Source organism: Triticum aestivum, chromosome 5A, assembly GCF_018294505.1.
Source record: "Triticum aestivum cultivar Chinese Spring chromosome 5A, IWGSC CS RefSeq v2.1, whole genome shotgun sequence".
NCBI lineage: Eukaryota > Viridiplantae > Streptophyta > Magnoliopsida > Poales > Poaceae > Triticum > Triticum aestivum.
The window spans coordinates 626548361-626559284 of NC_057806.1; the positions used below are offsets into that span (position 1 = coordinate 626548361).

Consider the following 10924-nt stretch of genomic DNA (forward strand, 5'->3'; position numbering starts at 1 on the left):
CGTGCAGGACGCAAGATGGCCGGCACCACTCGCTGCTCAGTGCTCCTCACTCGTCCAGTGCTTATGCCTACCACCCATCATCGTTCGACCTTCACAGTCAAAATCGAGCGACAACTTTGGTGTTCACACAGTGACAACTTTGAAACAAATACTACATTATTATTTTTATAAACACGAGGAAAAAGCTTTACAATTTTCATTAATTAGTAAGAAGATTGTTTCCAAGTTTTTTTTTTTTGAAACTAGATTGTTTCCAAGTTAATTATGAAAACTTGGGCGAAAACCAATACAAAAGGACCAAGCCCACCACACTCATCACATGGCCAAACCAACTCAAACACCACATGACAACATCTACTCTCACCACCAACGCGGCAAACAACCCAGAAGGACACTAACCACATGTACACAGGAAAACGGTGACCCGCTCTACCAAGCAAGTCGGCCTCCCACCGCTGCTGGAGATAAGAAGTCAGAGACTGCTATGAAAGGAGCAGACTCGAGGCTCTCCCGCAAGGTGAAGATACCAAATGCAACTCATGATACTCCGCCGACCAACGTCGAGAGCAACCTCGCCGCCACGTGACGCGAGGTCAACACAATCGATGTTGCCAAACTATCGAGGCCGCCGCCCCAACTTCCGCTGCTCCGCCATGCACTGCACCGTCCACCGACATACCCCTTTTTTGAGCGGCAACTACTCTGCTTTTTTTTGGTGTGTGTGTGTGTGTGTGCGCGGGGGGGGGGTTGTTTTTCTCACTGTCTTAAAATCTGGTTCCTTATTGACACTGGAAAAAAAATTTCTTCCCTATTTGATACTAGTCCTAAATTTTATTCCCTATACGACACTTTCGCCCATTTTGAGCCTAAATGACATCTGAAAAGACGATTTTACCCCTCATGCGGTATGTGTGTGCGCGCACGTGTGTGCTGTTGCGTGTGTCACGCGCACATGTGTGCTGCTGCTGCATGTGTGTGTGCATGTGTGCTGCTGCTGCATGTGTGTGTGCATGTGTGCTGCTGCGTGTGTGTTTGCTACTGCGTGTGTACATGCGCGCGTGTGTGTGTGCGTGCTGTTGCGTGCCTATGTGCTGCCTGCGTGCTGCTGCGTGTGTGTGTGCGTGCGCGCGTGCTGTTGCGTGTCTATGTGCTGCCTGCGTGTGTGTTGCTGCGTGTGTGCGCGCGTGCATGTGTGTTGCTGTGTGTGTGTGCACGCGCGCGTGCGTGTTGTTGCGTGTGTGTGCGCATGCGTGTGTGTTGGTGCATGTGTATGTGTTGCTGCGTGTGTGCTCCTGCCCTCGCACTGATGCTGCGTGTGTGCGCTATTGCCCCTCACACACATACCACATGAGGGGTAAAAGAGTCTTTTCAGGTGTCATTTAGACTCAAAATGGATGGAAATGTCATATAGGGAATAAAATTTAGAACTTGCGTCAAATAGGGAAGAAAAACTTTTGCAGTGTCAAATAAGGAAGCAGATTTTAAGATAGTATCAAATAAGGAATTTTCTCTTTTCTTTGGCCCTAGCCCATGTAGTGGGGTGATTTTTTTTTCCAGGAAGGGTGCCTCTCAAATGCCAAGGAAGAAGCTTAAAAAGAAACTCCATAATTATAACTGTAAGTGCACCTTGCTGTTCTGACGCTTGATAATTGTGTCCTCTGGGACGCTCTATCATTCTCAAGACTTGAGACAGGATGGTATTAATTTGGGCCGGTGAAACTTAACGCTTGTGTTCCATTCGCAACACAATGCATATGCCAGTGATTCACTCCACATCAATAAGATCAGTTTACATATAACAAGCACGATTCTGACCGAAAAAACGACATAATCATGGCGCCTGAAATGATCTGCACATAAATCGACTCACAGTGCCAATTTAACCAACCTGTAATACAAGCCATAGCATCAGTTCACAGAAGAGGGAAACAAATTAACCATTATTACCAATTAAACAGACTAATCTAAGTGTGGTGGTCGGCTAGCAGATGACATGAACTCTCCCAGTCTCCCTCCAACCGATAGGACCGTTCGCTGCGTCCTGACCTGACGACTCTCTTGCCTGATTCCGTCGCAGACGATCGGCGAGAAGATCGAGTCCCTCGAGCTAATGGCCTTGGTGGCATCTTCTCATCACTCCCTAGATCTGCTTGGGATGAGTTCATGCGCTTTGCTCGCAGAGTCCGCAGTTCGGTCTCCACTTGTTTCATGGTGGGTCTTTCGGCGCCACGTAGCCTTAAGCACAGTTCTGCAAGAGAGGCGACACCGTTGATCTCTTCCTCGGTCGCCTCCTCGAGGACCTGGGGATTGACAATGCCTGTGATTCTTCCCTCCTTGAACTCCTGGAGAAAATAGCTTGACAAGCTGTTGACCGTGCCCGACTCACTTGTAAAAACAGGCTTCAGTCTGAGCAGCAGCTCCACGAGCACCACGCCAAAACTGTACACGTCGCTCTTCTCGTTCAGCTGTCTGGTGTGGAAATACTCTGGGTCTAAGTACCCGAATGTACCCTGCACATTCGTGACAATGTGTGTTTGATCAATCGGAACCAATCTAGACGCGCCGAAATCTGAAACTTTAGCTGTGTAGTTCACATCCAAGAGTATATTCGAGGACTTCACGTCACGATGGAAGATTAATATTGAAGCTGAAGAGTGGAGATAAGATAGAGCTCCTGCTGTTTCCAGGGCAATCCTTAAGTAATCACTCCAAGACAAAGAACAACCATCACTTGGATCAGCATGAAGAACTTGAGACAGTGAGCCATTGGATACATAGTCATACACTAGCAGTGGAACCTCGGTTTCGAGACAACATCCAAAGAGCTTTACAATATTTCTGTGCCTTATCTGAGAGAGGACTGCAACCTCATTGATGAATTGACTGATCTCACACTCCTCAATGACCTTAGACTTTTTTATTGCAACAACACGCTGATCAGATAGTATGCCTTTGTAAACCATGCCATGACCCCCACGGCCAATGATACGTGCAGGATCAAAATTATTTGTTGCCTTCTCTAATTCTTCCAACAAGAAAATCTTTGTTTTGTCATTTGCACTTTCATCAGATGATATCAAAGTTTCTAGGAGACGACCTTGGTTCTTTTGGAAATAGTACTTTCTTAGTTGCCTTTGGACATTTCTTTTCCATTTACGTGTGAGAAGTACTACACTGAAGCTCAGAAGTAGAATGCCGAAACCACAGGACAGCCCAATAATTATACCTGCGGTTATTAAACTCTTTTCATTCTACATCTTGTCTATCATAAATAAATGTAACAAAAATGTAGTCATACCTACAAGTAGAGTCTGTTGTTTTATCCTAGTACACTGCATATTTAATGGATCATACTCTGTCTTGCGAGGACATTCGATACAATTGAAGCTTCCTTCGGTATTATGGCAGATCTCTTTACATTTGTTGGGTTGAAGGCATTCATTAATATCTGAAATTAACAAAATCTTGATAAGATGCTTTGACAAAATACATACTCCCTCTGATATACAGTAAGTAGTTTAGAACATCGTCATGGTCTTAATAGTAACATTTTGACTATATTTCAAGGAAAATATGTTGTTTCAACGAGAAATTTTATATGTTAAGAAAATATATTTCATCACTAATCTCTTAATACCAATTTATATGTTAAGAAAATATATTTTAATATGTGCAACTTTCTTTTACAGAGTTGAAAAATATCCAGTACTAGTACATTTTTCCAGTTTTAGGGACTGTATCATCTGTAATCCTAGAGAGAACAAAGGAGTACCTCGACAACCACTTTGGATGTATGGATTTCCTTGGAAGCCATCTGAGCACTTGCAGCGATAACCAGCATAGACCCTTTCAGCACTTACTTCCACACACTTGCTGTTCATACTCACACAAGCATATCCAGACCTATTATGTTGGGCCTCTGCGCAACTTAGCTTAGCAGCAACCCATTTGATAGAGAGAAATAACCCATATGCAGAAAAAAGACTGTTTTGTCCTGAATCAGACGTAGGGTTCGCCAATTGTTGGTCAGGAATGGTGGCATTAATAGTCCCTTCATCAACATTCACGCCAATTACCTCCAAGGCAATTACCTCCAAATCCCTCAGCAGCAAAATAGGCGATGACGTTGTATTTGTGCAATTGAAGTGAAACTCTTCCCTGGCAAAGCAACCCTCTTCGAGTCCGAATGGGAATTCCACATCAATGCTACCACACTGACGGGTGCAATCAGCCCTGCTTGGGGTTGGATTGTATCCTAAATTGATCGGTAAAAGGTTAGAATGTATCAAAGGTCCAAAATGCCTGACAGCAGCTGTGCGTTTGGCCGCTTAATTAGGAAAACATGTTACCTTTGTTATTGCTGGAGCAGCCATGTGAAATGTAGGGGTTGCCTGTATAGCCGTCGTGGCAGAAGCACCGGTAGCCACTTGGTGATGATATGAATCCCGTATTGTAGTTGTAGCCACACCCAGCATGCTCACTCTTACAGGCAACACAGGCGGATTGATTCCCAATATCCCATGAGAGCCGAAAGCGATCAGTGGTTATGCTGATTTTATCCCACAACTGAGAGGTCTGGTTAGAGTGTGCTTTGGTGTTTTTCGGGTTGTGGCCGTAGACAAATTTGAACTGATAAGTGTCGGCATCGTTTTCCACGTCTACATGACAACATCCAAAGCCATTACAGTTGTGCATAGCCACCATCTCAGTGATCCCTGGATCTGGGCACACAGTTGCACATATCGGCTGGGTGGCATTCTCTTTGACAGAGTACACCTCCAGGTCACAGCCGGTGATGTTTAGAGCAACGTAATCAGTGGATACATGGAAGTGCCTCCCAAGTGGTTTGAAAGACAAATTGTAGAGACTGGCCCCAGATTTCATGGGGATGGTATGTGAGAAGGAGGCCGAGATCAGGTTTGAATTCCAAAAATGATCGAAGTCGATCACCTCTGTGATTCCGTCATGCAAGAAGAGCTTGGGGGGCTGAGTGGTGTCGTTGCAGATGAGGTTGAAGTCAGGCCCACGGGAGCACCTGGATCCGATGCCAAAGGGATAGCCGAACCTCACGCTGCCGCAGCTCGTTGGGCAGCCATCGAGCGTGGCCATGGCACGCGATGGTTGTACCCAGTTCCCCTCGGGGCTCAGTTGGCTTGTTGCAACTCCGGATGCTAGAGCTGTTAGCTTTCCTACTGAACCGAGTACCAGCAGAGGGAAGATCATTGGCAAGAAGCCCATGATCAATCTGCAGTTCTACACTATACCTTGCACTAGAGAAATTCAGGTCAGGCAGCAGTACCTTCTCTTGTAGTGTTGTAGGTGCCACTTTCATGACTGCCTTCCTACTGCATATATATCCATGGTTGCAAAAACTTACAGTTGACCCAAGGAAGACCGGAAGAGGATTCGTGTGGTTGTGGGTGTGGCTGTGGATTTGCTGTGCACTTGATGCCGTGTTAAATGAGACGACCATGACCTAGTAAATGTTCCTGTGGATGTGGACCTGGGTGCGGCAGTGGTGTATTTGATGCGATGTTAAGGAGATGACCATGACTTTGACAATGGCGTATTTGATGTGATGTGGAAGGAGAAGACCATGACCATGACCTTGTAGACAAAGACCTCAGCAAGTCGGCCAATACCTCCGTTTGCAGATACTTCAAGCCCATCATATGCCCTGTTCCTAATAAACCATGTTACTACACATTTCGCCTAAGAAATTCTGGGTTCCCAAGGGTTTGCCTCTACACAAGAAAGACATTAACAACATAGAGAGCAAACCTAAGTTGATACACCAAACATATGGATGAAACAAATGAGCACGCAAAATTACATCATGAAAATGGCGAACCACACAAGAATGCGGAACCATACCGTACAATCGGCTGGGAAATACCATCCTGCTCATCGACGGCTGAAGCCGGCTAGCAATCTTCAGTCACCACCTGGTGGAGACAGCCTAACTGAGCCATCAGCAACATTATCTGCTGCTCGCTTAAGCTGCAACCAAGAGTACAGAGTAAAATTTCTGAACACTGTAGATAAAATACAGAGAAGAATCAAGTAACACAATAACAGGAAATGAGCACATGAATAGCTTAGGTTTGTTTTTTCTACGGAACAAGTGGATTCTTCAGAAGGAAAGAAAGTGAAAAGAACCCAATGCCTGAGATTACTCGGCCACCGCTCAATCTTTCCGATGCGAGCTCCAAGGACATGAATCGGAGGGGGGGGGGGGGGGGGGGGGGGGGGGGGGGGGGGGTGTGGAGAGAGAGGAGAGCAGCGGCGTGGCCGAATCCGCCATGGCGCGCCCGTCCTCTTCGACGGCGTCGCCGCGCGGGGCCCGGCGGTATCGGGCGGCGAGGGAACTCTATGCTGGGTGGGGCTGGACGGCGGTGGAGGTGGCGAGCAAAGGCGTGGGGGGAGGCCATCGCTCGCCGTCGTGCCCATAAACCCGCATTTGGGCTGGGCCCTCATCACATAGCCCATCTTTGGGCTGAGAGATGAACAAATCCCATACAATCAGTCCATTTTTGTTAAAAAAAAATTGTGAACATGTCTGGTTGGGTCTTCCTTATGACAAAATTCGTGTACCCATGGGTATCACTTTGAATCAATAAAGCTTGCGAGAATTCTCAAATAAAAATTGTCCAAACAAAATGGTGAACATCTTTTGTAATTCAAGAACATTTTCAAATTCGCGAATTTTTTGTAGAATTTGGGATTACTTTTTTGAATTCATGAGCTTTTTGAAAATCACATGCGTTTTTTAATTTGTGAACATTTTATAAATTTGCAAACATTTTTCTATTAGGATTTTTTTCAATTCATGGATATTTTTCGAATTCGTGAACATTTGTTGAATTCTCAATCATTTTTCTGATTCATGGTCATTTTTTCCAATTCGTGATTTTTATAAATTCGCAAACATCTTTCCAGTTCATGAGTTCTTTTTCAAATTCATGAGCATTGTCTTGAAATTTGGAAACATTTATTGAATTCATAACATTTTTCAAATCCACGAACATTTTTTCAAATTTGTGACATTTTTCAAAATTCATGAACTTTTTTGAATTGCTGAATATTTCTAATCGGCAAACACTTTTAAAATGTGTGAACAATTCACAGTGACAAACATTTTTCTAGTTCATGAGCATTTTTTTAATTTGCGTACATTTTTCCAATTCTACAGTACTCAGCTTGACCTCAGATTTTTAACCTACTGATTTCCCACACAATTTTTTCAAAAGTTTGTCTGGCTTCTTATTTCTCAATCGTTCAATACATTGGAATGTGTTGTTCCATCTGCAGTTACAAGAAACAAAATTTGTTGAAATACCATGTAAACGGAAAAGTTCTGGATAGAAATAGACGGACAATGAAAGAAATACAATAGTAGAAGTAGCTTGTGGAAACAGTGCATAACAGTGGCCGACGAATGAAGCCCAACAACGCCGCAAAAGTGCCCAGGTGCGTGTTTTCCCGCCTAGTCCATGTGTTACGCGCGGGATAGGAGGTCCCACAATTTGTTCTAATGTGTTGCTGTGAACTTAACTAAAATGTATAAACCAAGATTGTAAGATCAAATCTGACACCAAACAAGGAAAAGGTGAAGTCCCAAGCCGAGAATACATGCATTACTGGGGCGGGATTCCTAGAAGTGTGAATCCCCGAAATCTCTCCATGATCACAACAGGCGCACATGGATGGGGAGATTGGCCTATGATGACTTTATAAACCCTAGTGGTAGTTGTGTGTAATCCCTTGGTGTGACAGTGGTATCATGGTTTGTGATTTGTCTCGCTCCTTTCTTATTCTTTTTGTGCTTTAATAATCGGATAATGTGAGGAGAACTATCGTGCGGGTGGCGTCAATCGGGGGGATAAGGGCCAAAGGGAAGACATATCTGCCTTCTTTTTAAATTCACGCTAATGCGAGGAAAATTGAGTTTTTTTAATATTATTATATTTTTATAATTCATGCTTATGTGGTGGTTAGTGTAGATTGAAAGGTGAAATTCGTCCTCCACAATGCACGGTTCAAGTTGTTCTTCATCATCATGGATTTTTCAATGTGCTCCTGGTGACGTGAAGGTTTGACTGGGAGAAGTTGTGGTGTATAGGACGGGGTGGATATCCACTCTTTTTTGCGTTAAACAGAACAAAGACTCACTCTTCAGCCTTCATAGGAAGGAGGAAGACCCACTCAACCCAAACAAGGATGAAAAGGGTCTCTTCGGCCCACGCAAAGACGAAGAGTCACTCTTCAGCCCAGCAAAGGACGACGGTGGCATAGATTTAAAATTTACTAAATCAACTTTATAATTTCGAAATTTTGTAAAAAAATACTTCAAAAAATATCAAATACCAACATGATGGCGAGATGATCCTTAGAAGGTCATGTTCGGACGTCCAAGATTGAAACGGTCGAAAAGTAACTCACGTTTTTACCATGGGTATAGAAAGGAGCACCAAGAGATCACGGTACCGTACAAGTGAAAGCACGGTAATCTACATATCATTAAGATAAATCTTAATAAAATGACAAAAGAAAACAAGCTATGTAATAAACTTTAAGTTACACTATTACAAAATCAAGGAACCCACTGTAGGTGGGGCTGGTGAGTGTGCTCACATGAATGATACCATAGTAATGGAGTGCTCAAAATCATTGCTAATATAATCCATTATATGCCTTATCAACACCTATTCAATACAATGCATATACCAGTCATACCCAAGCCTCTATTCCAGGCAAGGTTTTCGCTCCAAGATTGAGCCACTTGGGTGAAAAAGACCCATGGTGATTTGTGGATGTGCCACATGCTATTATTTTGGTACACGGCGGTGTAGAAACGCGTTGTGGCTTCGGTTTTTTGTTTCAAATTTTTTGAACTGGTGTGACGATTTCTTTGGTGGGTTTAGCATTTTTTATTGCATGTGGGGTAGGCTGGCGTGGTTGTTCCTTTCGTTTCTATTGGCCGTTGGATTTCTTCTGTGTCGCTGTCGGGTCCGCTGTTTGCGCTAGCCGCTGTTGGTCCATTTGTTGCGTCGCTTTCTACTGTTTGGCCGTTGTCGGTCCGTTTGTGCTGTCGCTGTCCCAGCTCTTCTCGAGATCTGTCAGGATTAGCGAGCTCGCTAGAAGGATCCCGTCCAATCCAGCGCGACCGTCGCACCGCCGTAGATGACTATAAAAAGTGACTCTTCTCCTAGCTGACGGTCCCTATCTTGCCTCCTCCCGGCCCTCCTCACCTCACCGCCGAGCTCCTGTCTCCCCTCTCGGCGCAGCCCCTCTCCGCATCTCCTCTCCCCATGGCCGAGCTGGTGGCAGGGGAGCCATCGGAGATGGCGTACAGGAAGCGCAACCGACGCGGTGGGGATGGTTACCTCGAGCTCACAGAAGCACCATCGAGTGCTGGAGCGGCGGCGACAGCGTTGTCCCGTCCGCCGGCGTCCTCTTCCACGCCCCGATCATCGAGGAAGATTGGCACGTCTACGGCAACTCTTCCCATGGCGGCCCTGAGATCTCGATCAAGTTCTTCCACCGGCGGCGGCTGGAGCCTGAGAGGGAACTTCCAGAGTGAATTAGCCTTGGATTGGAGCATCGCGGGCATCTGATGGCCATGGGACAGGGCATCGTCTAGATCCAGCCCAGCGAGCTGTAGTTCACCTGCAAGCACACACGACTGTAGTAGTAATTTATTAATTCTGATCCATGTCGAGCGGCGAACAAATCCAGTCGGTGTTGAGCGTTCGTGCGATTTCTTCCTGCTTGCCCCGATTTCATGTTTTGATCAGCCGCGCCTCCTCCCTCTGTCCATGTTTCAAAGTAGCTCAGGCGCGGCGTCTGCTCGCTTAATGCTTTAAAGCACAAGATGAGGATGTGCAGCCCCGCGCGCCAAGCAATCGCCTATGCCGAATCAGGTGATTTTTCTCGGCCCCTCAAGTTTTCTTCTTCATTCCCCTTCTCCCGTTGTTCCTCCTTCCTCTCCCACGGCCGCTCCCATGGTTGCTCCCCACCTCTTCCATCATGCTTCTTCTCTACCTTCAATAGCGCTTCTCTGCCTCTCCCGTGCAGCTCCCCCCTGCCCCTCCTATGTCTGCTGCCCACATCCTCCCACGGGCGCCTCTCTCCAACCTTCTCATAGGGCATCTCTCTCTGCCTCTCCCTTTTCTGATGGTTCCTCTTTTACATTTACCGTAGCATCTCCCCTGTACAGTAGCCTGCTCATTAAAAATCTACAGGTCAGAAATATCTCAAGCCTCAAGTTCCTTCTTGGCTTCACATAATTTGTTTTCTCTTTCCCCTTTTATGTTGTTTTGGAGCTGTAGATGAAGATAAGGTAGCAGATCAGAAAATTTGCTGGTGAAGGTCACAGAATAGATCTTGCTGATTATGTAGTTGCATAAAGAAATTGACTTGACTCACAGTGTGCTACATCATACTAGATATTTGGTTCCATGAACACCTACTTCATTTTATATGAATGAATCAGATTGCCAGTTAGTTTTTACTCACAATTGATTGTTGTTGTTTTGCTGAAGAGTTTGTGACAAAAAAGATAATTGTTACAGCTGAGAGCATAGACAAATCTTATGTTGTAACAGGTTTGGAGTTACGATGAGAATCAAAATGACAAGGCTCAAAAAACTAGATGCTGCCTTCAACTATGTTCCTTTGTCCATCTCCTCAAATACTCTATATCATGTTCCTTTCAGCGGTTACATATTTTTAGTGACAATATGTCAGCGGTCGATCTCATTGGAGTTTTCCTTTGGTGTGTAGTCATCTCTTATAGTGGCCATAAATTAGCAGATATAAATTCAATTTATATGAACAAGATTCCTGCTCTATGGCAGTTATGGTTAGTGATATGTAACAGTGAGCTGCCGTATCTTTTTTTCATCCAGTTAGCAAAGCATCA

The 10924-nt window shown here is 45.0% G+C and overlaps 1 protein-coding gene across 2 annotated transcripts; it reads right to left on the reverse strand.

Moving 5' to 3' along the window:
• Positions 1-1735: 1735 nt before the first annotated feature.
• On the reverse strand, positions 1736-6184 carry LOC123105442 (wall-associated receptor kinase 3). Of its 2 annotated transcripts, XM_044527511.1 has the most exons (5): positions 5875-6184; positions 4350-5744; positions 3773-4255; positions 3299-3448; positions 1736-3226 (listed from the first exon to the last, which is right to left on the reverse strand). In XM_044527511.1, the coding sequence occupies exons 2-5, from the start codon at positions 5236-5238 to the stop codon at positions 1965-1967; spliced, it is 2784 nt and encodes a 927-aa protein (XP_044383446.1). In that variant the 5' UTR covers positions 5239-5744; positions 5875-6184; the 3' UTR covers positions 1736-1964. The 2 variants fall into 2 exon arrangements, with proteins under 2 accessions (XP_044383446.1, XP_044383445.1); XM_044527510.1 differs by having other exon boundaries at positions 4350-6184.
• Between the last annotated feature and the right edge of the window lie 4740 nt (positions 6185-10924).